Source organism: Penicillium verhagenii (genome assembly GCF_028828195.1).
Source record: "Penicillium verhagenii strain IBT 33310 chromosome Unknown utg000002l_segment0_segment0, whole genome shotgun sequence".
In the NCBI taxonomy this organism is placed as follows: Eukaryota; Fungi; Ascomycota; class Eurotiomycetes; order Eurotiales; family Aspergillaceae; genus Penicillium; species Penicillium verhagenii.
This window is the reverse complement of record NW_026643166.1, coordinates 751,310-778,048: the sequence shown is the minus strand read 5'-3', so window position 1 is coordinate 778,048 and position 26,739 is coordinate 751,310. Positions and strand designations below refer to the sequence as shown.

The window sequence follows — 26,739 nt, the reverse complement described above, 5'->3', positions numbered from 1 at the left end:
ATTTAAAGTTGAGCACATTTCCAACCTGGAAAGTATTCTAGAATTCTACTAGTCTCCAATTTTAACATAGAATTCAGATTTGTATAGGCAGTGCGCGAATTAAAGTTGAGCACATTTTCAACCTGAGAAGGGGTGCTGAAAGAAGGTGTCTTCTAGACAGAATCTAGAAAACTTCTAGAACACTACTAGTATCTAATTTTAATACAGTTTTTAGATAGATAGAGGCTGTGCGCGATTTGAAGTTGAGCAAATTTCCTGAGCAAATTTCCAACCTGGGAAGGGGTGCCAAAAGAAGTGTCTTCTAGATAGAATCTAGAAAACTTCTAGAACACTACTAGTGTTTAATTTAACATAGTATCTAGTAGATACTTCAATCCAAGCTATCGCTGAGCCAGATGGGGGTTTGTTCAAGGGACACTAAAATTCTGCTTCTGGATTTCCGGACCTATCGAGCCCAGTGAACTCTGCCAATTATTCTCCAACTCACAGAAATATGAGAATATGCCAATTTCGGCGTAAATGTGGGGCTCCAGGACTATGGGGCTTTGAACTGGGGCATGTTTCTTTATTACGTACATCCCGTTACATGTGGATTTAGCCGCTCGTTATGGAGAAATTTGTCTGTTATATTTTGGTATGATGTCATTATTCGAGATTCGAGATCTGTGAACTCCGTGGTAATGAACACACGCCTAATCAAGTGTCCTTGTACCTAATGAGTTTCATGAAGAAACTGAACTGCAAGAGAACGGGAATGAGCCGAGAGGCTAAATGTTTCCCCACAAGAAAGAATCGGTGGATCGACAGGAATCACGTGCCCGGCTTATGCTTTGAAATCACGAGACAGGGTTTGGCCGGGGAAACGATATCGGAGGGTCACATGACATAAATGCCGGCCTCGATTCTTGGCAAGTCTGCAGGCGAAATTTCCCTTCGTGACTCACCAGTATTGTTTTTTTTACATAGTAGATCAGCATGGCTAGGCATCTGTGTGCGCTGATGCGCCGGCCAGTAAGTTGATATGTCTTTAAGAATTGTTATACTCGATCTGACTTTCCCAGGTATGGCGTCGGGCTCTTTTGACCCCATCGATCGCCCTTCCGATGAGAAGAATTCAGCCTCAATTGCGATCAATTGCGACTCCTCTTGCCCCTCGCTCGCTCAGCACAACTGCCTTTGCTCAGGCCGAAGCCTTGAACTCGCAGCAAAGTGCCACTTCGATTCCCATGTCCGAGATCGAAACCGAAAAACGGACACCCCAGACCTTGACCGAGAAGATCGTCCAACGCTATGCAGTTGGTCTCCCCGAAGGAAAGTTCGTCCGGAGCGGCGACTACATCAGTCTGGCGCCTCAGTACTGTATGACCCATGACAACTCGTGGCCTGTCGCCACCAAGTTCATGTCCATGGGAGCGACCGAGGTTCACAACCGCAAGCAGATCGTCATGACCCTTGACCACGATGTCCAGAACACCAGCGAAGCCAACCTCAAGAAGTACCAGCAAATTGAGACCTTTGCTGGTCAACACGGTATTGACTTCTACCCTGCCGGTCGAGGTATTGGACACCAGGTTATGGTTGAGGAGGGATATGCCTGGCCGGGTACCATGGCTGTAGCCTCCGATAGTCACAGCAACCACTACGGTGGTGTTGGTTGTCTGGGAACTGCTGTTGTGCGGACAGATGCTGCTAGTATCTGGGCCACTTCGCGGACATGGTGGCAGATCCCGCCTGTTGCCAAGGTCACTCTCACCGGAACCCTCCCGGTAGGTGTGACCGGTAAGGATGTGATTGTCGCGCTGTGCGGACTTTTCAACAGTGATGTTCTTAACCACGCAATTGAGTTCGCCGGCTCTGAAGAGACCATGTCAAGTCTTCGTGTGGATAGCCGACTGACCATTGCCAACATGACAACTGAGTGGGGCGCCCTCACTGGTCTGTTCCCCATTGACCGCACCCTAGAGCGCTGGTTGCGATACAAGGCTACCGAGGCAGCTATGCTTGATGACCGTACCACTCGTGACCGCATTACTCACGAGCGTGTCGATGAGTTGTTCGCCAACCCCCTTAAGGCTGACCCTGATGCTCAGTACGCCAAGCAGCTCTACCTCAACCTCTCCACCCTCTCACCCTACGTCTCCGGACCAAACTCAGTCAAGGTTGCCACTCCATTGAATGAGCTCGTTCAACAGAACATTAAGGTTAACCGCGCATACATTGTTTCTTGCACCAACTCACGTGCTTCCGACATCGCAGCCGCCGCCAAGGTCTTCAAGGACGCCGCCAAGGCCAACAACGATGTGATCCCCAAGATTGCTGATGGCGTTCAGCTGTACATTGCCGCTGCTTCCGCACCCGAGCAGGAAGCCGCCGAGGCTGTCGGTGACTGGCAGGTTCTGCTCGACGCTGGCGCGCAGCCACTGCCTGCCGGTTGCGGACCCTGCATTGGACTCGGAAAGGGTCTCTTGGAGCCCGGCGAGGTTGGCATCAGTGCCAGCAACCGTAACTTCAAGGGACGTATGGGTTCTCGAGACGCCAAGGCCTACCTGGCCAGTCCCGAAGTTGTGGCTGCCAGCGCTCTCAGCGGACTTATCTCCGGCCCCGGTGCTTACCAGGTGCCTGAAGGCTGGTCCGGCGTGGAGCATGGATTCGGCACTGGTGCCGAGCCCTCCACCGAGAGCGAACTCGACAACCTGATCCAACAGATGGAATCACTGATCGACCGCGTCGAGTCATCCGCCGGAGGCGAAGAGAAGGCCGCCACCGAGATCCTCCCCGGCTTCCCCGAGAAGATCAGCGGAGAGATTGTATTCTGCGACATGGACAACCTCGACACCGACAACATCTACCCCGGAAAGCTCACATACCAGGACAACGTCTCTAAGGAGGACATGGCGCTCGCTTGCATGATGAACTACGACCCCAACTTCAAAGACGTCGCCAAGCCCAACGACATCCTTGTTTCCGGCTTCAACTTCGGCTGTGGTTCCTCCCGCGAGCAGGCCGCTACCGCCATCCTGGCTAAGAAGATTCCCCTCGTCGTCGCCGGTAGCTTCGGCAACATCTTCTCCCGAAACAGCATCAACAACGCGCTGATGGGCCTGGAAGTCCCTCGCCTTGTTGAGCGTCTGCGTGCCACCTTTGCTGAGTCTGCTGCTGAGCGCCAGCCTACCCGCCGTACCGGCTGGACCCTGACCTGGGACGTCAAGCGCAGCTCTGTTGAGGTGCGTGAGGGAGAGAATGGTGAGACCTGGACCGAGCAGGTCGGTGAGCTACCCGCCAACGTGCAGGCCATTATTGCTGCAGGTGGACTCGAGGCTTGGGTCAAGGAGGAGGTTAAGAAGGCTGCTACCAAGTCTTCCTAGTCGAGAGACTTTGAAGGAAAATAGATATGGCATTAGAGAATATTTGTGATGTGCTCACTTTTGTAATATAGCGAAAAGAATAAGCGCAGAGTGGGATGCCAACGTTCCATCTGGAAAAGGAATGAAGCCCTGGAGGGGTTTGAATGTATAAATTGAAGATATACGATCAACACCAATTAAACTCCAGCATTGAAGCATTTGAATTCATTCAAAATGTTGGGTATCTGTTGACTAATATTAGAGATGTATCACAATATATGTACCTTACTAGTAGTAGGTGATCAATAATTGAAGTCTTCCAAGCACTTGAATTTCATGGCAGTCTATTTCAAAGAATCCATCTAGAATTTTCTCTGCAGATATGACGACCATATGGATGAGATTTAATCTTTTCGGGGGGTCTCAAGTACCACCTTGCTATACAAAAACATCCAGAACAATACAATATAATACAACCTCACTCAACTCATACAAAAATCTCATTGCCCACCAGCAAGAGAACCCATCCAGCTTCGGTCATCACCCATACTCTGATTGCCCTTAGGCACCCGCCTTCCAACAGCAGGAACAAGATCCTGAGTCAAAGCCTTCGCATCTTGAATTCTGCGCACAGTCTCCTCTCTCCCAAGTATAGTCATCGTCTCAGGGATACCAGGGCCAGGCGCCGAAGCAGACAACGCCCAGCGAAGGTAGTGATACAATTCCTTCTTGAAGATTTTATCCGTCGACCCGGTTGTCTCCGACGAGAGGGTAACGGCATCAGAGCCATCGTAAGAGTTGACGTTGAAACGGTGAGTTTCAATTGTCCAGTGGCTAGTTGGGACGAGAGTCAAAGCCGCTGCTGCCGTGTGCAAGGCTTGCATCGGGACTTGGGGTGGCGAGGGGATTTTAGAAGTTGAAGTTGGGACGTAGGGAACTCGGTCGAGTTTTGTGGTGAAGAATGTCGAGTTGCGCTCTTTGAATTCTGGTGCTGTTGTGTATGATTTGGCGTCGGCGCGGAGGAGGGGCGCGACGTACTCGGCGAGGGAGCGGCCTTTCAGGAGGGGAGCACTGGGATGTATGTTAGTCAGGGGGTCTCTGTAGAATGGCGTAAATGTAGATTATGGGGCGGATGCTTACAGGTTCTCTTGGGAGTGGGTTTCTTTGACGTCGTCGCATACTTTGTTTACCATCTCGTCGAACTCGGGACCTCCGTTTGCTGCAAATCGCTGGGCATGCGCTTTTTGAAGGAACCAAAGTTTCTCAAAGGCAACAATGGTGTTGCCGCGGGTAATTTTCAGGTTGAACTGGAATTATGTTAGCAGCAACTTCTTTTGTAGACGTAGATAGATGGGCTTACAATCTCTTCCAGTTCCCCCAAGTCGAAGATATCGGATTTCTGTAGATGCGACCAGCCCAGAAGAGCAGCAAAGTTGACTAGTGTAGCTGGGAAAATTCCTTGTTGATCCTTGAACGAAGAGAGGTCAATGTCTGCGTTTCGCTTGCTTAGCTTCTGTCCAGACTTGTCCACCAGCAAGGGAACATGACCGAAGCGCGGAGGTGTCCACTTGAATGCATTGTACAAAGCCATATGCATCGGAGTAGATGGCATCCATTCCTGGTTCTGAGTTAGAAAACAATCGGTGTATGACAGGAAGAATAGATAATCCTACCGTGCCCCGAATGACATGCGTAATCTCCATACAATGGTCATCCACAACATTTGCCAAATGATATGTCGGATAGCCATCTGACTTGATCAAGATTGGATCGTCATATACGCGATCAATAAAGTCCATTTTATTGTTGTTTGGTTTATTCTGTCCCGTCTTGCCGTAGACCAAGTCGTTAAACATGGGGTATCCCTCCACCTTCAAGCGGACAACATGTGCTTCTCCCTTATGAGCGCGATCTTGCGACTCTTCAGAGGATATATCTGCGCATTTCCGATCGTATCCAGGAGGTAGGCCTGCTGAGCTTCGGTGCCGGGCGTGGGAATCGAGTCGCTCAGAAGAACAGAAACATCGGTAGGCATGACCATTGGAGATTAGATCATCGGCATGAGATCGGTACAAGGCTGTTCGTTCCGACTATGCGATAAAAATATTAGCCATTGTTGTGTGGTAACGTTATACACTTGAATATTGCTTTACCTGTCTGTAAGGTCCAAATGGGCCACCGACAACAGGGCCTGGTATCGCATGAGCTCAGTTCAACATAGTAGCGCTTCAAATAGCTATATAGATATACCTTCATCCCAGTGGAGTCCCGCCCAGCGCAAATCATCATAGAGTCTCTGTTCCGCTCCGGGGATTGTTCGTTTCTACTGATAATCAGTCGCTGCCCATTATCCCATCCATACACATCCTCAATTGTCTAACCTGGTCGGTATCTTCAATGCGTAGCAAAAATTGTCCACCAGTTCGCTTTGCAAGCAGATAGTTGAATAGCGCAGTCCGTAAAGATCCTAGGTGGAGGTAGCCGGTCGGGGAAGGAGCAAAACGCGTGCGTGCAGGAGCATCTGGGAGGTTAGTCTTGCCCTTGCGCACTTGTGCGCCCGCAGTAGATGAGTGAAATCTGCATTTAATACAGGTCCAAGACCTTCGGGCAAAAAGCCCAGTATGTGGGCGTGGCATGGGGCGCAAATCTGGGGAACTTGTGTTGATTTAAAGACTCGAGGATCGGACTTGATTTTCTGCGGAGAAGTTTGGGTGGCTCCGCACCGAAGCTGCCGCAACAAAATTTCGCCCGCAAACTCCGCTTCATCAACATCTTTTTTCCTGCGACGTTTTCTTGAGCACTCACGTTCGCTTTATTATAAACCTTTTGGTTTTAATTATCTGTTACTTATCCCAAGCATTTTTCTTTTTTCTGTCGAATATTCCTCCTTTACTACCTGCTCACTTTGTGAAAGCTTACAACCAACCACAACCAGTATGTCCTTCCCCCGAAAAAGCGCGCGCGCGTTGCGTGTTTTGCCTCACTTTTGACTCGCTCTTGTCTTGTCATGTTAAGATGTGTCTTTTGCTAATTTAATTTACAGTGGCTGGCCCTGAAGTTGACCTCTACGGTATGTATAGTGGTTGTCAAGTGATGTGATTGGATAGAATGTTGACTTAGTCTTTCTGGCTACAGAGGTCCTCGATCTCCCCCGTGGTGCGAGCAAAGATGAAGTTCGACAGGCTTATCGCAAGGTAAGATCCATACCGCAGTTTCTAGATAGAGATATATCATACTGACAAGTATGCGATTTAGGCTGCCCTGAGCAACCACCCCGACAAAGTCGCTGAAGAAGAACGTCCTGCCGCCGAAATCAAGTTCAAGGCCGTCCAGGAAGCCTACGAGATCTTGTATGATGAAGACAAGCGACATATCTATGACACACATGGCATGTCTGCCTTCAACGGCTCTGGTGAGCCTGGTATGGGTGGAATGGGCGGTCCCGATCTAGATGATCTGCTCGCACAGATGTTCGGTGGCATGGGCGGCATGGGTGGCATGCCCGGTATGGGAGCAGGCATGGGAGGTATGCCCGGCATGGGTGGCATGGGCGGCATGCCCCGCGCAAGCCCGAACGAGGAGCAGGATTATGAAGTCAGCCTGGAGGACATGTACAAGGGCAAGACCGTCAAGTTCGCCAGCACCAAGAATGTCATTTGCAGCCACTGCAACGGAAAGGGTGGCAAGGAAAAGGCGAAGCCTAAGAAGTGCTCTACTTGTGATGGCATGGGACAACGCGAGGTTCTCAAGAACATGGGCGCTTTCATCACCAAGGCTGTTCAACCCTGTTCCACTTGCAATGCCCAAGGTGAATTCTTCAGTCCCAAGGATAAGTGCAAGAAGTGCAAGGGCACTAAGACGACCGAGGCGAAGAAGATGCTTGAGATTTATATCGCTCCAGGTTCACGGTAAGATTTCACCACGCCCATGAAAGTAAGACTGTCACACTGATTTTGTTCTTTAGTGAGGGAGAGAAGATTGTCCTTGAGGGTGAGGCCGACCAGATCCCTGGCCGGGAGCACGGCGACATTGTTTTCCGTCTAATTCAAAATGAGCACGAGGTGTTCGATCGTTCGGGCGCTGATCTCCGAGCTGCCATTAATGTTACCTTGGCCGAGGCCTTGACCGGTTTCCACCGTGTTGTCCTGAAGCATCTTGATGGTCGTGGTATCGAGATCAAGCACCCCGCTGGCTCTATTCTCCAGCCTAACCAGATTCTCACAGTCCGTGGCGAGGGAATGCCAATCAAGCGTACTGATTCACGTGGTGATCTTTACTTGCTGGTGAATATTGTGTTCCCCGAGAATGATTGGAAGCCAACCCTCGAGGCTTTGGAGAAGCTGCAGGAGTTGCTTCCCAAGCCCGAGGCGCCTATCGAGGCCGCCACTGTGGATGAGGTCGAATTTGACGCACAGGGTAACATGGAAGAGTTTGGCGCCCGCGACCACAACGGAGGCTCGGCTTGGCAAGATGAGGAGGAGGAAGATGATGAGCCTGCGCAGTGCGCACCTCAGTAAAATGGGAACGGATTCCTGCGATTCGGCATAGAAGGCGTCCGGGGTTTGCATTTCGTTTTTTATTTCTACCCCCTCGGGCATTCAGTTTCCGAGATATGGAAATCTCCCTTCTACGATCATGACCAGTACAGTGCTTAGAACATTTCACCAAATCCATTGAGATTCAATTTCCTTCATTCATGGAGTAAACTTCCAACTTGTTTAGTAAAAGGGTACATACGTGATGATCAGGAATCACCCTTGGATTTCAAGGTTAATATTCCGTCATCTGCCAACTTGTTGATCGCCTTCTCTGTCCATTCATTACACTTTTCAATCTTCAGGGGTATATGATGTCTCCAAACATTACGGTCAGTCGTCCCCTCCTTCAAATCCTGGACCCACGCAGTTTTGCTTTTGGTGGCATCAATCGGCTTCTTCGCTGATCCCCAGTTGATGGCCTGCTGTACTTTTGGTGCATGCACCTTTTTCAAACACCCGTCCACCGTTTCCAACATCTTGTCCACGTCGTCATATTTGCTAGGATCAATGTATCCTACATATTTCAAACCCCCGAAATCTCTTGAATCCTGAGGGAGGTAGTCATTTTTCGGGTTGTCGTAACTCATGCCAGAAGGTGCCATTATGCCCCCTACAACTTGGAAACGACGTCCATAACCATTAGGTTTCGTTTGAATGAAGAGACCCTCGTGTTTTCGAGATTGCACGATATCCCCGCGGTTTTTTAGACTGTTAGCGAGTCTAACACACTCGGATTTCAGCTGTTGGCCATTATCAAGGTCCATAGTTTTCCACAGGTCTTCTTTCTTTTCCTCTGGGAATGGTGTTGTCGCGAAATCCTCCTCTTTGCAGGGATTCTTCTGTTCAATCACATAGAGGTATCGCGCCCACAACCACAACAGCGCACTCGTGTTTGAAGGCTTTGATGCCCATTTCTTGATTGCAAAGAGGTTCACTTCCAGCTTATCCGAGTCCCCAGGACCGTTGGTGAGTTCCAGTAGGTAGACGTTGAACTTTGGAGTGGCTGCTGCCACTTGTCCAGCGCCTTGTATGAGCTTCGGATGATTGGGCATTTCCGATGCTTAGACAAGAAGCTTGTAGGGCTGATGAAGACAAGGGAGAGTAAAAATAGACAGGTTGCAGTCAAGAGCAGACTACATATGGATCGTGATGGTTTTCTTCTCCCAATTAAGCCCATCCATTCCTTTTATATGTCGCCATCAAGCTTTCTAAATTTGGTCAAGACGGACCCTTGGCCGTGATCTCTGTTTGAACGTGAGGGCTGTCTTTAATGTACATGAGATTTCTCGAGCATCTGCGCACGCGCGCGCTAGCAGAAAAGTTGACAAGCTGAAACAACATCCCTGGACTGCGAGTCCGGAGTGGTCTCCGGGGGCTCCTCAAAAGAGTCATAGTGGCTTTTGTCGATCCCAGATGTCCTAATAATAGTATCGTGAAAGTTGGGTATGGATAATTATTACATACTATGTATGACTTAGTACGCATCAAACCGAAAAGGAACAGCGATGCGACCACAAATAGGTCACACTACCCGGCTAGCCTACAAGAGAATGGCCACCTTGTCCCGGATTCAAATAAAATGAGCCATATTTCCCGTCACTCTCAATACCAAGGCTTTATCAGAGTAGTATGCACAAGTGTTGTCGCCGCGCGTGCGCGCGGCGACTGGTGTCAATCAGAGACCCCAGCTGTGGCATTTTCTTTGGACCCACTTTGGGCCTCTCAGCCAATCAGGTGCTGCAAAAAAACACAGGTTCGCGCGTAGTAGAAGGCTTGACTTGACTTGATATGTCTTTGCCATCTCAATTTCCGAGTGAAATCTCCGAGGACCTACGTAGCAGGACCTTTGCAGGCGGATAGTTAACGGTCTCTTAGGCTTCTACCATCCGGTACAATTGATGGTCATACATTTGAGAAGCCCTTAATAATGATACATAACTGAGGGCACGACAAGTACACATCACGTGTGATGAATTGGCTCTTCTCACCAATAGTTGAAAAGGATTCTAAGACTTAGGTCCTATCCATCACTAGATAGGACGGGTGCTGACTCCTGAGCACTGCTGACCTAAAGCGCCCAGTGTAGTATCACGTGACTTGAAAGAAGTGCAACTTATACTCTGTAAAAAGCATCAGAATGTGGAGGACGAAGACCAGACCACTGACGTAAAAATAGATACATATAAATGATGAAATTCCGTCCTTTACGGATATGGAAAAGTGACTGGAAGCAAGAAAGTATCTTTTCCGTCTTAATATTAATACTCATACGAAATATGCTTATGGCTTGCTATATCATTTTCATTGTGCATCATGACCACTGCGAAGTGAGATTCAAGTCTTCATCTTTACTGGAGGAGAAACGGATCAATGAAAGCAGCCTCTGCAGCGAACTCCTTGATAAGATCAGAAAAGAGACCTCCCGAACGGGATTCCGGAGAGTGTAAATCTTGTGCAGGCTGATAGGAAGTATCTTGGGTTGAGGCAGGGGAACGTTCCCAAGCAACCGGGCCGCTTTGCAGTCGTTTTTCAAAATCGTGCACCTTTTCAAGCAAAGCTTGCCCGTAAAATTTGGCACAATGGACTTCATCGACGGCCAATTGGTGCATCAAGAGAGCGACATCCTTCACAGTATTTAAAGAACTCCTGAGATCGTCATAGTCTGGGTTGGTGTGAAGGATTTCACAGCCTCGAAGAACAAATTCACATGCGTAAGCAATTTTGACGAACGCAGTATCCGCAAGATATCGTCCATAATCGATGGTAAGCGGTGGAAGTTCCAAGATGTACCCACAAAAAGTAACTGCCGCGCGGACAGACTCAAGGACATAGTTGAGCTGCGTGGAGTATGGCATCTTCTCCGCGGAAATTGAGCGCAATATACGTACAAAGTATGTGCTGATGCAGAATCTAGAAAACCGATAATTAAATGTGATGAACATGAATCGGATATCCATATTTAAGCCACCTGCTGGGCACCATCGCTCGCTCCATATGTCCAACGCCTTGGTGAGATCCCCAATAACAGCGAGAGCAGATGGGATGTTGATATCATTGGGGCTCAGCAAGCACCACCATTCTCCAAGCCCGTGTTGATGAAGACCTGCTTGCCTCCAGAGCAAAGACAAGTCGATCTCGGACATAATTCTACCCACATAGTGATCGTCGATAAGATTCTTGAGAAGGTCTGGTGCCAATTTGATCGTTGTATCTTCTGGAATTGTTGGAGGCGTGCTTGTCAGGAGTGAATATCGGTGTGCCAACGTATACAGCCAGAGCCAGAATAGATATTTGCGTAGAGCCAATGAATCTCGAATTTCCTTCTCATTCCACACAAGCTCTGCAACATCATCGGCGGATCTATGCAATGAGAGCGTCAATGCAGTCGATTCGACTAGAGCTTTTAGGTCAGTATGACTAAGTTGGGCATTTATTGCATCATCATCAGAAATCCTTTCCAGAGGTAGAGGGGAGGCCCATGCGTATAGAATACCCAGGGCCTGGAGAAACATCCATTTGTCGTCTTCTGACCGGCGGGAAATCCCATGCCGTAAGCGGAGAGTATTCAAAATTTGCGGAACAAGCTGAACACGTATGGATCTCTGTCCGGGTGCGAACCGACTTGCGACAAACGCCATGCACAGCACAAGGGGTCTTTTGGTCTCGAGCAAAACAGGAATTTCGGCAACATCCGCTTCTCTGAGCGTTGGAAGAACGTGAGCAAGCTTGACTTTGAAGCTGAAATAATATCGGTTAATACAGATATGGGAAAGGTTGAAGGGGGTCTCCGTACAATTCTGCCAAATGAATCAGTTCGCAATCTGGTACAGAGGATGATAAGTCGTTGTATCTATCTGAATACATAGGACAATCGTTGGAAGTGGAAATCTGCCGCTTTTCTAGCGGATTGAGGCTGGGCTGCACTCTTGCGATTGCCAATGGACTGATGGCCCTTATCGGTGGGGTGGAATAGATGGACGGCAAATCTGTTACTGACAGTCGATTCGGGCGGAAATCATTGTATTCGTGAACCGGGCTAACAGTTGACACAGAACGAACATATGGTGGAGTATAAGACGGTATACTCTGCGAGAATGACGTTTGATGGAGTCCCGCTACTGTATCGCATTGCTGTAAATCCTCATCAACGGCATCCAGCGCTAGCGCTGGCGAGGCTTGTGTCCGGGTCGCACTATGCCGCGAAGATCTTGCTGTATGTCTGACTGGTACAATACATTCTCGCCCAGACTTCTTGCATCGTGCACATGGAGGATTATTTGCTCCAGTACATCTCATCTAGGAGTTGCGCGTCGGCTGTGAGCTTCGTCTCGCCTGATGAGGGGAATACGGACCTTAAGCCGACGGCATGCGATACATGCAACCGGGGCTGAACCCACAAAACGGAACTGTCTCATTCCTTCGTGCTTGATTCATCAACATGGGGTGAACCGTGTGGTGGATAAGATAAGGGGATCTTTATTAGAGCTAAACTAAATACATGTACAGAGTTAAGGGGCTCCCAAGGTCATCCGGGGCCCCGCACGGATAAAAGGTAGTCCGCTGTGGGGTACCCAGCCACTGAAAGTCTTTGACATTTGTTGTCAACCGAGGTATCTATGAAATCTGGACTATCGAAGAACCTATCAGCGGTTAATCTGAAGATAACATTGAGCAGAAGACAGAAAATGGAGAGAAACCAATCAGAAAATCATATAATTTATTGTAGATTGGGGATATCTACATAAGAGAAGGAGGGAGAGATGGGAGAGAAGTCTCGAGAGCTGCTTTCATTAAGCGTTAACTGGTGGAATCAAATGGGATCATGTGATTGATATCCGGCTTGTTGGAGTCGTTGGAAGAAGAAGAAGAAGTTCCATTAAATGCAGGAATAGAAGAGGAAGACTGTTCTCCTTCTCTGATTAAGACTCGACCCTTCAAATCTTGTGAATACTCACAGAAGTTGTTGTATGTGAACGTCTGCGCAGTGAGGTTCTTCTCTTTCATTGTTTGTAGAGCCATGTCACGTACGTCGACTTGTTGAACTTGAAACAAGAGTATCATCATTGCATGATAAGCCTCGACACCCATCTTGCGTTCCTTCAACCTCATGTTCTGCGCACAGTACTCATCAATGAATGCGACTGTTGTAGGGAAGTCTTCCCTTCTAAGACTAGCATAAGCACCACATTGCATCATCTCTTGGTGCATGCCGAAGCCGCGCATCTCTTTGTATATTCCTTTCCAGATGTCGTCGGCAAAGATAAGCGATTCGGTTGTACGAGCTTGGATCTTGTTGTAGATCTCGGTACTGATGTTGGCGATGAGCCATTCACCAATGGTCTTGGATGCCTTGAACCATGCACTCGCTGTACTAGCGTTCTTCGCCGGTCTTGGAAGATCACTGTCAATAAGGCCGTCCATTTGGTGGTGTTTGAGGTTGGTAAGCACAATCCTCTTCCAGGAGTCATAAACTTCCGCTCTCTGTAGTGGATTCTTCAGTGGGTTGATGGTCAGTTTGATGACTGTGAGGCCCATTCCTTGGTCGGTTCGAGTAACGATGGCGACATTGTTCCAGTTGTTGTCAGTGTCCGTGTTGAACGGCTTGTCAATGAGGGCCTCTATGTCGTAATCAACAGAAAACGCCGTCATGTTGATGAGGTTGTTAGCGCTGTGCTACTGCCTTGTATTGTTGTGAAAGGGGGGGGGGGGGGGGTTGTCAGCACTATATGGCTGTGTCGTGGTGGAGTCTGCTCGAGTTCGAGTCTGCTTGAGAGGAGGGGGAGCCTGGATCTGCTAAAAAGCATCAAAATAGGGCCCTGGGAAAGAGAAACTCGCTTAAATTCGCTTAATCTTATCGATTTACAGCGTTAATAAGTGAGAAAAAGGAGGGCCCATAACCTCATAGAAACTAATGAGGATGAACAAGCAAAGGAAAGAATATGGATTGTTGATTGTTTGAAGGAGGAAGGAGGAAGCGAGACACAGCCTGCTATCTAGAACAAAGAAGAAGCACTGACACAAACATAGTCATGTGATTCTAAGAATATCGTCAGACAGACTCAGACTCAACAGAACTACTTTTAAAATCAATTGATAATGACGCAAAATCATTTGTACATCCAGATGTCTAGTACATTTTATCACGTCCCATTGTCAACTGTACTGCGTACATCAGCAGCTTCAATGTCTTTGATCGTTCAAATGTCCCGAGCACTGGTTGCGATCACAGCCTTGAAATCTCTGCCATGAAACATTTGAATGCGATCCTAAGTATCAGTTATTGGTCCCCCTTAACCGTCTGCCTCAGACGCGTCACAAGCCAGTGTTCTACTTTCTCCGTAAATATCTCTGAACATTTGTCCCTAAATAGTTCGTGATACCCGCCCTCAATGAGATAAAGCTCCTTGTCCGTCGACGAGATCCGCTCGACGAATTGACGACTTTGATGGTGGTCTGTATATGTATCTGCCGTTCCATGGATCACCAGAGTTGGTACATTCCATTGGGGAGTCGCTTGCCACAATCGCTCAGCGGCTTCTAGAGCGGTAGCTGCCAGCCGATATGAAATGGCCCCATGGAAAATATTGGGATCCGCTATCGCTTTTTCCACCACGGTCGGCACTCTTGAAAGCCAATTGGTACTCTGCTTGGTGAAGGGGATTTCTCTTGTCCCCCAGATCATAGCCAGTGGCTGTACCAAGCCACGACGAAGCAACGGCATCGGCTTTTGTAGCGCTGCGGCGCATAAGATGACCCCATCGATGGGTAAAGAATTTCCAACGACGCTGCAAGCTGTGAGAAGACCGCCAAGCGAGTGTCCAAATAGATAAAGAGGAAGCAAGGGACGGGCTTCGATCGCTGTTTCTTGGATTTCAATCAAATCTTGAACGGCTTTGCAACAATCTATCACACTTCGCGGTAGCCCAGGAGAGTCACCATGGGCCCACAGGTCCAACGCCCAGATCTCAAACCCTTGAGCTTGCAGTCGAGGAACAAAAATGGCTGTGCCATCAAAATAGCGTCGTGCATATTCTGAAAACCCATGTTGAAGTACGAGAATAGCCCGAGGACTCTCAATTTCCCATCGATGTGCGACGACCCCTGACTTGAGAGGGAACGTGCGATACAATGCCATCTAGCCTTGTTGCGGATGATGTACTAGTAAGTATTCACAGGCTTCAGAAGATAGAACGAGTCACCAAAAAGAAAATAAGGAAAGATAGAACACAGCGTATGCAACGTGTATCACAAAGCAAAAGGGAAAGTGGGGGAATAGCTGATATAATATTCAAGACGAATCAAGAGCACATGGTAAATTCGAAAGAAGAAGAAAAATCGACCTCCCCCTCCAAGATTCCGAATCATCTGATCTTCAGCAACATTTGACGCCGGACGGTACATAGGTTGTCTCTATTCTATCTGTGCATTGTTTCGTTCAGATGCTCTCAATATCAGGCTTGTATCTACTTCTCCGGATAATTCTACTCCGCACTGACCTCGACCCGTCACCCGAGATTGACGTACGAAGGGACCGGTGACCGGTGACCGGAGTGGGTCGATCCGGAATAGGAAATACGCCGGGTCAGGAACTGAACACCTCCAGGCTCCTTGTACATGGTAACGAAATATGTATTATTTCCCGAGGTTCCAGCCCTCCTACCGATCGTGGAGTGTACGATGCATTTCAATCATTAATTTGCACATACATTGTGGATAAAATGTCACAACTCTCAACATGGGCAAAATTCACCTTGCCATGGACGAAAAACGGCGGTCTCTCACGGCCTCCATCCTTCACGCGGACTCACTCTTACACCATCGCCGTGATATTTATTCTCTGTTGGTGGCGAATCTTCCGGTCGCATCGACATGCGCGGTCAATATATGAGTTGACATGGAGACAAAAGCTATCCCTGGTTTGCCATCTGCCCATCCTCCAGGTGGCCAACCTGGTCAACCGCGGGCTTAATATCATCGCGAATGTCTCTCTTTGGTACAACGGCATTTCTGTGAGCAATTTTGGTGTCCAGGAAAGTGCCTTCACAAGCGAGGACGACTTCAGCCTGATGCTCGACAAGATCGGCGGGTTTGGACATCGTTCGACCGGTAGTGAAGCACATGAAGAAATGCTGCAATGGTTAGAAAAGGAATTGGTTCAAATTCCAGGCATTGTGATTCATAAAGACGCTTTCGGTATCAAGAAATGGGAGACTGCAGATGGCTGCACGCTGCAAGAAGCGGGCGAAATCCTGATTGATGATACGACCAGCGTCCCGATTGCTGGGGTTGTACCATACAGTTTACCGACCCTAGGACAGACCGGAGATTTAATCTTCCTTCCGCGAGCAGAATCTATTGCAAACGCTGCCGTCAAAGGTAAAGTCATCCTTCGAGACTTTCCATCCCGGCAGATTCCATATGCTTTGGGTCGGATCTGCGCCTACCATGCGACACCGGACCTGGATACGGACTTGCTATCACTTTATGATCGGCCTGGCTTGGCAGACGAGCCATTACACGTGGATCTACTGGAAGCAGGTACTGCGGGTGCGGCCGGAGTTATATTTCTGTTTGATATTGTTGGCGAACAGGTGGAATCCTACTTTGATCCCCACAAAGGCACCCACTATCTGATACCAGCGATGTATGTGGGGGCAGAGGAGTCGCTTATGCTTCGTCAATTTGCTCATCAGGGAGCCAGTGCCACTCTGAAAGTGAAGGCGACGGTATCGAACAGCGAAACCCGCAATCTGAGAGCCACGCTTCCCGGCCAAATCAATGAGCGAGTCATCTATCTTTCACATACAGATGGCAACACCTACATCCAAGAAAACGGACCGGTGGCCCTTCTTGCATTGGCCCGTTATTTTGCACAACAGCCCTTGGCGAATCGTAGGCGAACACTTGAGTTCTCCTTCAATACAGGCCACTTGCACATCTCTCGGGAAGGAAGCCTCCGACACGCTCAGCAGCTTGACCAAATCTATGAGGAAGGATCTATAGCGCTGGTTATTCCCATGGAGCATCTGGGGAGCCGAGAAATTGAGGCTGTAAAGCGCTCAGATGGGAAACCGGGGCGTGAACTACGCTACTCAGGTCGTGGGGAGCTGATGTTGTGGTGCGTGGGACCGAGTCGCCCTGTGGTGAAATCTATTTGGCAGGCAGTGCAGCAGCGCGGCTTAGATCGTGTGGTTGTGACTCGTGGAGTATCAAAGCCCAATCGATCTCAGGTGCCGACCTTTACATCGTTTGGTGGGATTGGAGGATATTATCACAATATGCTCTTACCCACTACCTCCTTAATTTCCGGTCCATGGTCACTGTGGGCACCAAAGTTTGGCAAGGAAGCCGTTGATATAAAGCGATTCCGAAACCAGACCCTTGCATTGGGGGATATCTATCTTTCAATCGACCACTTGTCTCGAGAGACCATTGCTGGTGATTATATCACATATCGTAACCGGCGAGTGATGGGAGTGCCTCCTGCTCAAATTGTGTACCCTCCGGAAACCGCTAGCTCAGAACTCTCGGATTTTGGATCTAACTCCTTGATCTATTAGACCTTTCTGTGCAGGCTGTGTTGTTGTGCCACTTAGAATTCCATTTTTTTCTCTATTTAAAATCATTCCCTTCCTTTCGTATCTTTTCTCTCTTGTGTGAGATTTGAATTCAAACCCCAAGACATTTTAAAATGACCATTTCAGGAAGTAGAGACGGAAAGAAGGGCGAAGTGGTATAAAGCACTGTCCCTGAGGGGGTTATAAACATGTGCCTCTTCCTGGCGAATTATACGCACATAAATCACGCTATAATCTAACTGGCCATTATAAAGGGGTGATGAGTGACAATTATTATTGAAGTACTGCATCCGGATAAAAGTCTTATTCGTCCCTTGATAAATTTATCTTATAATTCATTGTTGCTTATCTCTGCCAAACATTTGAAAACAAACCTGCGATACAGGAAACACGAATTGATTTCCAAACTCAATGGCATCACTTTGTGCCAGTTAGATCCACCACAGCCATCGAAATTCTGAATTTCTTCGCTGGCAACTGCAAAGAAAACAGATGGTCTATTTCATGAATAGTGCGCCCTTTAAGTTCTGGCACTTGGAGCCACGTCACTACGAAACCGATAGCGCAAAGCCCCGCATACACAAAACCGGTCTTGGCCCCAATATTCCCTGCGTCTTTGTTGTAAATATATGGCAAACCGACAGAGATGATGGCTGTTGATAATGCCCCAAAGAGCCAACCAATAGATTGTGACTTTGCCCGAAGTTGGAGTGAGGATACCTCGGCTGCAATCACGTAGGATGCGGGCCAGACGCTCATACCACATACAAACACAATCAACATCATGGATACCGCCGTGTACCTATCAGTTTCAGAGCGAGTCAGTATAAAGTAAAGACTGTACCAAATGGCATATTAAGAAAGAAAATATTACCACATGATCACCTCCGTATTGTGGAAACATCCTGCAATTCCCATAGCCAGCCATAGAACGGTGGAGATTCCCATTCCCATTAGTGACAGGTATCTCCTGCCGAAAAGGTCCAAAGCTTTCATGCTGATCACATTGGAAACAAGGCCTAACGCAATGCCCACAATCAAAAAAATGATACTGATGCCTGATTTCATTCCAATGACCTGTAAAAAGTAGCTAGCATTAGCCAGAAGGGTTAAGCCCCAGAGCTGGGGTAGAATATTTGCAAATGCCACGATCCATGTTCGTCTCAGATTAGTTTGCTTAAAACAATCAAGATATGAAGAAGTTCCCAATTGCCGCTCTTTCAATAATAGTAGTCTGAATGCGCTCTATGCTTTGCACCGCGGCAGCATCGGAATCTTCCAATCGTCGCTGTGCTTTGAACGCTTTCTCTTGTTGACTTTGGCGAGTGAGCCAAGAAGGACTTTCTGGCAAGAATGTGGCCAAGATGAGTGGAAGTGCTGAAAACACCCACTGCGAAGCAAAACAGATTCTATACGACATTGATCCGGGTTTGTCCAAAGAAACGTACACGACCACAGCACCGACTAGCTGTCCAAAAAGTGTAAAGATAGGAAAAAATGCCAAAACTGGACCACGCAGTCGGGGAGGAAGGACTTCGGACATGTATGTTTGCGTTGTGCTCATAACGCCCCCTATTGCAATGCCTTGCAGCAATTTGCAAGCCAGGAATACCCCTCGTCGTGAATCCATCCCCGCTGGCAGGTCAGAAACGTAGCATATGGCGACCGCGATGGCAGATAGGGCACTTCCAAGCGCGAGGGATAATCTGCGACCGTATTGATCTTGAATAAAACCACCCATGATGGCACCGATCATCGTTCCGATAGAACCCGAGGCATTCCATATGCCTAACCATAAGGCGGGGAGTATGTAGCTATCATCGTCTAGGGTGCCGTAGTGCTCTCTTTAATTTCTCATGTCATTAGCCAGTCAATATAAACTTCGTCGGGAATAAAGATCATAAGACATACTGAAATGCTGGTATCGAGGTGACAGTCCCGACAATTACATTGTCATATCCATAGAGGAGGATTGCGGAAGTCAATAGACCACAAGCCCCGACTACTTTCCAAGAAATCCGAAAAGCTTGCCAAAGTGTTGTATTTGGGTTGGCTATAGATTCGTCGGGGTTAGAAGCACATTCCTCACGACTCGTCTCTTCGGAGGGAAGTTGCATCACGGATGAGAAGAAAGGATCGTTATTGTTAGCGAGGGCCAGACAATAACAAAAGTGAAATGCAAGTAAAAGAAGATAAATAACTGGGGAACTCTATCAATCATTAATCTGCGTTGTCGCAATTTTGGGGCTGCTCCGGACATAGATACCTGATTTGTGGTTTTGGGGTTTAGCGTCCGGCCTCTCGTAGCCTCTCTTCTTCACTCTCCGGCCTCCGGTATCCCCACATTATTCATTTCCCAGAAACCCCGGACACCCCGGAAACCAAAGAACTGAGACATCTGATTCCAATTGCGGGGTATAAAGAAGTATATCTGACTCGTGCGAGGATTCCATTGATGTTAGCTCAAATTTCATGTTACCTGCTGTGGTTCTTGTTGTTCTCTGACCCACTTTCCCGAACTTACCTTCAGCAAGCATCTATTACCAAATCATTATCTGTCCCACGTTCATTATTCCATTTATCATCCATCATATTCCATCTCTACCGTACCGAGTTCAGTCACTGCCTAAGGTTCCCCTGATTCAAGTCTTTTCGCTTTATTCAAAACTCACATCCTTCACCAATCGCCTCTTTTGCCCTAAGCTCCCAGCTAAATCTCTGCCTCTTTTTCTCGCACATGTGTAGTTAGCACTCTGGTAAAATGATTTACTTCAAATATAGATATCTTGAATAAAGAGAAGGAATATATATAAGGAAATACCGCAGTTTAATACATAACACGTAGAAACGGTCTTCAGCGATTGAATATATAATAGAGGTCAACATTTGAAGAATTTAATAATCAATTGATGAGTCCAAAATTATCGTCCCTTTACCGATCCTCCACTAGCACTACATGTCAACTGGTAGACACCTTGGCAACAATTCGTCTAGAAATGGACCATAGATAACTGGGGAAGAATACCATGTGTGCACCCCTCTCTAAGTCGTTGAGCCAAATTAGAGGTCTGCTTGAAACCAGTCACAGTTGCAAGCATCTCAATTATTCCCAAAATCTGCTCATATCTTTCTGACGACTTATCAGTGCAGATGGCGGCAATGAACAGTGGCAATTGTAATCGCAGCACAGCTCCAACCCCTGATGGGCCAGAGTTCAAGTAGAAGCCAACAGTATCCAAGACATCATCCGCTAGTTGATCGATGGTATCAACCGCTTGAAACATTATATACTCCCACTCGTACGTCCATTCGAGTCCAAGGAGGCAATGAGACACCGTTCGAATAGTCTCATTGACAATTATCCGGGTCTGACGGTATAGATTCCAGATGCCGGCTATATCAAGACTGTGGTACTTATGATACCTGCTGTGATCTGTGGGGGAGTTTGAGTTTTCATGGGCCGGACTTGGTATCCCGTCAATGAATGTATAGTGCCAATCTTGACCCAAGGACAGGCCCCATGATTCGAGATCAGCTTCTAGGAGAAGACCCTCCCCGAGGAGATACTGAAGATTTCCCATAGTCTTTTCAGCATGATCAATCTTGACAACCAGATCATTCACTCGGACAGCTATCGTATAGAATTTATGACGAGCTCGTGAGCTCTCGTCTTGCGTTGAAGCTGCAAGCTTTGATAACATGCCGATTTTTTGGGAGTGATGCTTCGAGTATCTGAATAGCAAAGCACCAACCGCCTAAATAAACAAGTTAAACTTGAAAAAAAAAATGATTTAGTTTGAAATAACAAAAGACATACATTCACCAGAATCAAATTTTCAAAGAGATATCGGCCCAAATCGGAATTCATTTGCTCTTTGCCTCGTAGTTCAAGCATTCTTGTTGCGCCCAGGGTATGGTTCATCCACCCATGCATCTGGTCTTTCCCCATATTGCTCGTTACCATCTAGGAAGGGGTTTGGGGTTTAGCGCTGAACGTCAGATATGGTATGTTTTTCTGAAAAGAACCCTCACCTCGTAGAGACTAAGGACGCTAACAGCTATCAAGGTGGAGTCAGAAGTTGCCATAGCCGGGTCTTTCAAGGCATCATTAATGGCACACAGTGCTGTCCCGTATGCCTCTACAACCAATCGGCTTGATTTGGGTATAGGCTGCTCCTGCCGCCCGGAAATACTAGCCAGCCCCAAGGCAGTGATTGAAGCCCGGAGTGCCGGAGATGGATCTTTCCTCAACAAAGCAGGCAAGTACCAGATCATGCCTTGCGCGCCTTGGGCTTGATTGGTCCCGACCCAGTAATTAAAAATGTGGGACATAACATGGTCATCCAGTGAGATAGGTGGGGTAGGAATCCTTGGCGGAGATGACTGCTTTCGATGGGCTTGAACCTTCAGCGAGACTTCTGTAGTCTGATCTACGATTCGTAAGGCTTCGGGATCTCGGTATCCAGTGCATTCCTTCCGAATCCTAATGCACTGCGAGCATGATGGCCGGCGACGATCACACTATAGATCCTGTCAATCAAATTGCAAAGTTTGTCATGCTTGTAAATATGTCAAACAGGGGAAAACATACTGCAAGGCGCCGTTGTCGACACAGCGCGCAGCCAAGTCCGGGCTTTCCTCTATAAACCATGACGATGAGTGGAATAGTAAATCATATTTTTGGGATTGTGTCAAGGCCCCCCAAACCCCCCTCCCCTCTCTCTCTCTCTACCTGCACTAAGAATTTGGGGGCCAAAATCCAGGGCTAAATTAACATGACTCAAGCTTTGTGGGGCTGTACTGCCGCAAGTCAATGCTCCCGGTTTATGGAACATCAAGGAATGATCAACAAAATACCTCATTTTGAGGGGGAAAGAGATGTGCATGTACCTTTTTACCATGCTGGACGTATGACGACAACCTGTAAATTGCTGAAAAAAAGGACGACAGGGGAAACACAGGCGAGTCCTCCCAATGACAAAATCTCAGCCGCTCCGATAAGCTATCTGAATACGGCTTAGTGTGTTTTCTTTAGCCTTGGCAGATGTTGTGGTGTAAAAATGGGGGATCGTGGGCCAATAAGATCAAACGAATTCCGACAAGTATACTGAATAAAGATTAGTGTATATTTTAGCGTACATATCATTTGAAGAACGCCAAGTTCTCCAAAGGCTCCTTGGAACCAATTAGGGGCGAAGGAGTCCTTCTCCACACTTCATTTCCAATAAGCCACCGGCGCCTTGCTCCACTAATTCTTCATTGTCATAGCTAATTTGGTCTATGCTAAGGCTAGCTAAATATTGAACACGGTACAGCGGATGTTCAATGTTGATTGAACACAGGCCTCAAGCTAGTCTGACTGGAGGTATAAGTATTTCGATCTTTCCCTGAGAGCAGACATACTCAAGAGTCAAAACACAGGCTTCTTACCTTGATCTCACAGGATCTTCTCAGAATCACACTTCAAAGTTCTGATCCATCAAACGAAACTCAGTCATGAAAGCGGATCTTCTTCTGGGCTCTGTTGCCTTGAGCATCATAACCGGTAGTAAGTTCTTGGAAGATAATCTGGATCTCAGAAATCCTTCCCTTCACGACTATTGTATGCAAACACTGATGCTTCTTTTCATTCAGCTGCGATTGCTGGCACTGTTTCGGTTAAGAACCAACTCAGCTCGCGAGGTGTCGATGTCAAGCCTCGCGCTCTCCCGGATGCCCCAAATGGTTATGCTCCAGTCCATGTCCAATGTCCAGCAAGCCGGCCTACCATACGATCTGCTTCAACGCTATCTACCAATGAGACGGCATGGCTCCAGACAAGACGTCAGAAGACCACATCTTCTCTTAAAGTCTTCTTTGGGCATGTGAATATCGATGATTTTGATGCTGTCAGCTACATCGAAAACCACTCTGGTGACGAACTACCCAATATCGCTATTGGAATATCAGGTGGAGGTCTCGTGGCGGCCCTTAACGGAGCAGGTGCCATCAAGGCTTTCGATGAGCGTACGGAAGGAGCAACAGCTCAAGGTCAGCTCGGTGGACTGCTACAATCCTCCACTTATTTTTCGGCCCTCAGTGGTGGCTCGTGGGCTCTTGGTTCTATTTACGTGAACAACTTCACGACAGTAACAAATCTACAAGATAATCTTTGGGATTTTGCAGCAGGCCTTGAGCTCGGTCCTGGGACGATTGAGCCTCTTGAGATGTGGGAGAACATGACGGCCGAGGTTAAGAGCAAGCGTGAGGCTGGGTTTTCGACTGGTGATGCAGACTTCTGGTAAGCGTGCTACTCCACTTGAACAAACATGGAGATATGACGTTGACATGATTTTTAGGGGCCGTATTCAAGGCTACAACTTTTTTAATGCTAGCCATGGTGGCGTTGACTACACTTGGTCCTCTATTGCGAGAACCCAGTCTTTTGAAAACGGTGATATGCCATTACCGCTGGTAGTCATGACTGGAAATTATCGCAATACATCAACTTTGTCGACCTCCCCTGCAACATACCCAATCTACGAGACTACACCTTGGGAATGGGGTACCTACGATGATAATATCTATGGCTTCGTCCCATTGGAATACCTTGGTACTCGATTCGTCGGCGGCGCTGTGCCAGAAAACGATACTTGTGTTCGTGGCTTTGACAACGCGGGCTTTATCACAGGCACATCAAGCGACATCTGGAATGAGAACGGCAATGATCTAGTTGCGCATATTAGGAGTGCATTAACAGACTCAACAAGTTCTACAGAAACAGAAGAGTTCGAATTCATCATCAAGGAATTCCTCAGCGCCACCAGTTCATCCAACTCTACCATCAATGGACCTGCAGCCTATGATCCCAATCCTTTCTACCAGTACAACACCGCCACGTCCCCACTTGCGAAAGATACAGGACTATTCGTCCAGGACGGAGGGGAAACAAGCCAAAATATTCCTCTTTACCCTCTTATTCAAATGAAGCGCAAAGTAGACGTGATCTTCGCGGTTGATTCTCTCGGATCCGACAGTTTCGAAGACAACTGGCCCACCGGCTCAGCATTGATCGCCACCTACAACCGCACCCTCCTCAATGTTGCCAATGACACTTCGTTCCCCCCAGTTCCAGACCTGGACACCTTCCTCAATTTTGGTCTCAACGCTCGTCCAACCTTCTTCGGCTGCAATTCCTCCGCCCTATCGAAGTCAACACCCTTGGTCGTTTACTTGCCCAACCATCCCATCACCTATAGCTCCAACTACACACTCGAGCAAAGCAGTTTCACAAATGCTGCGCGCGATGACGTGATTACAAACGGCTATAATGTTGCCACCCAGGCAAACGGTACTCTTGATGAGGACTGGTCGGCTTGTGTTGGTTGCGCAGTGCTTAGCCGCTCGTTGGATCGCACCGGTACTGATGTGCCGGAGATTTGTACGAAGTGTTTCCAACGTTATTGCTGGAATGGTACTGTTGACAACGAAAGTCCAGCCCCCTATACCCCGACAGCATCCCTGTCTGCTTCATCAGTGAAGGCAACTTCGTCGTCGACTGCCTCTAGTGCGAGTACTTCGCTAACTACGAAAGGTTGGTCTACTCTAGCTATGATGGGATTTGTTGTGTATATGGTGGTTTAACCTTTCTGGGGATTCTTAATTCGATGGTTAGGAATTCGATGGTTAGGTACGGAGATAGTACCTTAGTATACACTTCAAATGTTGATGTTTATCAATTATTTATACAACACACTGCATAACTAGTAGTTAACTAACCAATCATAATATAGAGTCGGGGTCTTTATCAATCAATTCCACTAATTAGTTACGTGTAATATTTTGATGACTGAGCCTTGGATTCACTACTCAAAGACCCCGAAAGATTTATTGATTGATATCCTGTTGGAAATTCCCTCTGTCTATGTGGCGATTGACAAAATGAATGCCGAGATGGATCTGATTAGACTTCTCTACGGATACTTACCAATAAGGGCAACAAATATCGTTGTCAAGCTGTTCCATCATCGCTGCCTGGGCAGGGAAAACGGGGAGAACCTCCTCGAGTCGGGAAAACCAGTCATTCATCCATCGTTCCGTAGGAGGCCAACAAGCATAAAAGAATTCCCAGTAGTCAGGAAGCCAACCTGAGGCTTCCCAATCGATAAGGACGATGTCGAATGATCGCCCTCTTGCAGGCTCTGAGTGATCAGTATTTTCCACGACAAGGATGTTCTCCTGTTGCACGTCCCCATGCGTCAATATCGGCCAATTACCATGAAGAACGCGAGCGAGATGTCTTTCGTAATAGAGAGCCTTAAATTCCGGCCGGTCGGTTCGGCTAATAAGAGCACGGTAATTACCAACTAGAAAGGCCACTAGAGCAGATTCGCTAGAGAAAGGACCCGCATATTGACATTCATCACTCTTATGGTCATCGAATATCTGATGACGGACAGGACCCCCATCTAAACCACCGAAAAAGTCGGGCCAGGGACACTCGACCTTTCGCATTGCTGTAAATATCTGGCGGAGCTTTGTGATAACATCATTTTTCTCGGGGGGAGTTAATGAGGCCAAATCAAGTCCATCTGCACGCCAGGAATGCGTTGCATCACTAAGAAAAATTCTCCGGCATCGTAGTACATGGCGTAGAGTCGCGAGGCCGGAACTTCGGGAACGTGCCGTTCAAGATAAACCAAGGCCTGGCCTTCATAGTCGTGTGCACGATAGCCATATTTCACCACAACTTCGTCGTTCACCGCCACCACCTTCAGGCCCAAGGGTTCTGTGAGTACATTGGTGCAGGCGCGGATTTCATCGACTGTAGGCAGAGTAGGCACAGCCTGGGAATTCTGAAAGGGGATAGCCACTGGTTCCCACATGGTGAACGGAGCCGGAGTTTGACGGAGAGGGTACGGAGATAAGGAGCGTTGTCTGATCACGTGCAGGAAGACAACCGAGGGGTGAAGGCAGATCCGTCTCGGATGTTACGCTATACCTTAAACGGCACGAATGCAAGAGCCTAAAAAAGAAAGCTCCACACATACACCTGCTGGCATGGGATAAGTATAAAACCGGTGAAGAGCTAACACGCCATGAGATGACGGCTATTGTGACTTCTATTCACAATCGTGCCAATGAACGAAGATTTAAATATGAGACCTTCAATCGGGGGCTGGCAGTTATTGACTGGTGTTATCTCAGGACGTGTTCAGACGCGACTGTGTCGCTTTCCCACTAAGTGAACCATTTTTTGCGTCTTAATCTGCGACCAGCCTCAGATTGAGGGGGACTATG

General features: G+C 47.8%; 13 protein-coding genes across 13 annotated transcripts; 4 read left to right on the top strand and 9 right to left on the bottom strand.

The window, feature by feature from the left end:
* Positions 1-975: 975 nt before the first annotated feature.
* On the top strand, positions 976-3,365 carry lysF (homoaconitase LysF; the record flags this gene model as incomplete). Its single annotated transcript, XM_057159689.1, has 2 exons — positions 976-1,011; positions 1,062-3,365. The coding sequence occupies 2 exons, from the start codon at positions 976-978 to the stop codon at positions 3,363-3,365; spliced, it is 2,340 nt and encodes a 779-aa protein (XP_057025937.1).
* A 479-nt stretch (positions 3,366-3,844) lies between these two features.
* On the bottom strand, positions 3,845-5,980 carry N7466_000290 (glutamate--tRNA ligase MSE1; the record flags this gene model as incomplete). The annotated part of the gene is made up of 7 exons (XM_057159688.1): positions 3,845-4,415; positions 4,485-4,651; positions 4,705-4,962; positions 5,018-5,434; positions 5,498-5,535; positions 5,595-5,667; positions 5,726-5,980. 7 exons carry the CDS (start codon positions 5,978-5,980, stop codon positions 3,845-3,847), a joined length of 1,779 nt encoding a protein of 592 aa, XP_057025936.1.
* A 300-nt stretch (positions 5,981-6,280) lies between these two features.
* Positions 6,281-7,861, top strand: N7466_000289 (putative DnaJ domain protein (Mas5); the record flags this gene model as incomplete). The annotated part of the gene is made up of 5 exons (XM_057159687.1): positions 6,281-6,314; positions 6,388-6,414; positions 6,480-6,538; positions 6,600-7,252; positions 7,309-7,861. 5 exons carry the CDS (start codon positions 6,281-6,283, stop codon positions 7,859-7,861), a joined length of 1,326 nt encoding a protein of 441 aa, XP_057025935.1.
* A 227-nt stretch (positions 7,862-8,088) lies between these two features.
* N7466_000288 (uncharacterized protein) lies at positions 8,089-8,934 on the bottom strand (the record flags this gene model as incomplete). The annotated part of the gene is made up of 1 exon (XM_057159686.1): positions 8,089-8,934. One exon carries the CDS (start codon positions 8,932-8,934, stop codon positions 8,089-8,091), a length of 846 nt encoding a protein of 281 aa, XP_057025934.1.
* Positions 8,935-10,230: 1,296 nt separating this feature from the next.
* N7466_000287 (fungal specific transcription factor domain-containing protein) lies at positions 10,231-11,520 on the bottom strand (the record flags this gene model as incomplete). The annotated part of the gene is made up of 1 exon (XM_057159685.1): positions 10,231-11,520. The coding sequence occupies one exon, from the start codon at positions 11,518-11,520 to the stop codon at positions 10,231-10,233; it is 1,290 nt and encodes a 429-aa protein (XP_057025933.1).
* A 1,159-nt stretch (positions 11,521-12,679) lies between these two features.
* On the bottom strand, positions 12,680-13,531 carry N7466_000286 (uncharacterized protein; the record flags this gene model as incomplete). Its single annotated transcript, XM_057159684.1, has 1 exon — positions 12,680-13,531. One exon carries the CDS (start codon positions 13,529-13,531, stop codon positions 12,680-12,682), a length of 852 nt encoding a protein of 283 aa, XP_057025932.1.
* Positions 13,532-14,159: 628 nt separating this feature from the next.
* On the bottom strand, positions 14,160-15,017 carry N7466_000285 (acylglycerol lipase; the record flags this gene model as incomplete). Its single annotated transcript, XM_057159683.1, has 1 exon — positions 14,160-15,017. One exon carries the CDS (start codon positions 15,015-15,017, stop codon positions 14,160-14,162), a length of 858 nt encoding a protein of 285 aa, XP_057025931.1.
* Positions 15,018-15,600: 583 nt separating this feature from the next.
* Positions 15,601-17,442, top strand: N7466_000284 (uncharacterized protein; the record flags this gene model as incomplete). Its single annotated transcript, XM_057159682.1, has 1 exon — positions 15,601-17,442. One exon carries the CDS (start codon positions 15,601-15,603, stop codon positions 17,440-17,442), a length of 1,842 nt encoding a protein of 613 aa, XP_057025930.1.
* An 888-nt stretch (positions 17,443-18,330) lies between these two features.
* On the bottom strand, positions 18,331-19,577 carry N7466_000283 (uncharacterized protein; the record flags this gene model as incomplete). The annotated part of the gene is given in 3 exon segments (XM_057159681.1): positions 18,331-18,705; positions 18,719-19,304; positions 19,372-19,577. The coding sequence occupies 3 exon segments, from the start codon at positions 19,575-19,577 to the stop codon at positions 18,331-18,333; spliced, it is 1,167 nt and encodes a 388-aa protein (XP_057025929.1).
* Positions 19,578-20,450: 873 nt separating this feature from the next.
* On the bottom strand, positions 20,451-22,111 carry N7466_000282 (Zn(II)2Cys6 transcription factor domain-containing protein; the record flags this gene model as incomplete). The annotated part of the gene is made up of 4 exons (XM_057159680.1): positions 20,451-21,215; positions 21,278-21,424; positions 21,493-21,981; positions 22,052-22,111. The coding sequence occupies 4 exons, from the start codon at positions 22,109-22,111 to the stop codon at positions 20,451-20,453; spliced, it is 1,461 nt and encodes a 486-aa protein (XP_057025928.1).
* An 845-nt stretch (positions 22,112-22,956) lies between these two features.
* N7466_000281 (lysophospholipase 1) lies at positions 22,957-25,083 on the top strand (the record flags this gene model as incomplete). The annotated part of the gene is made up of 3 exons (XM_057159679.1): positions 22,957-23,008; positions 23,095-23,740; positions 23,799-25,083. 3 exons carry the CDS (start codon positions 22,957-22,959, stop codon positions 25,081-25,083), a joined length of 1,983 nt encoding a protein of 660 aa, XP_057025927.1.
* A 339-nt stretch (positions 25,084-25,422) lies between these two features.
* N7466_000280 (uncharacterized protein) lies at positions 25,423-25,953 on the bottom strand (the record flags this gene model as incomplete). The annotated part of the gene is made up of 1 exon (XM_057159678.1): positions 25,423-25,953. The coding sequence occupies one exon, from the start codon at positions 25,951-25,953 to the stop codon at positions 25,423-25,425; it is 531 nt and encodes a 176-aa protein (XP_057025926.1).
* Positions 25,954-26,006: 53 nt separating this feature from the next.
* Positions 26,007-26,324, bottom strand: N7466_000279 (uncharacterized protein; the record flags this gene model as incomplete). The annotated part of the gene is made up of 1 exon (XM_057159677.1): positions 26,007-26,324. One exon carries the CDS (start codon positions 26,322-26,324, stop codon positions 26,007-26,009), a length of 318 nt encoding a protein of 105 aa, XP_057025925.1.
* Positions 26,325-26,739: the final 415 nt, after the last annotated feature.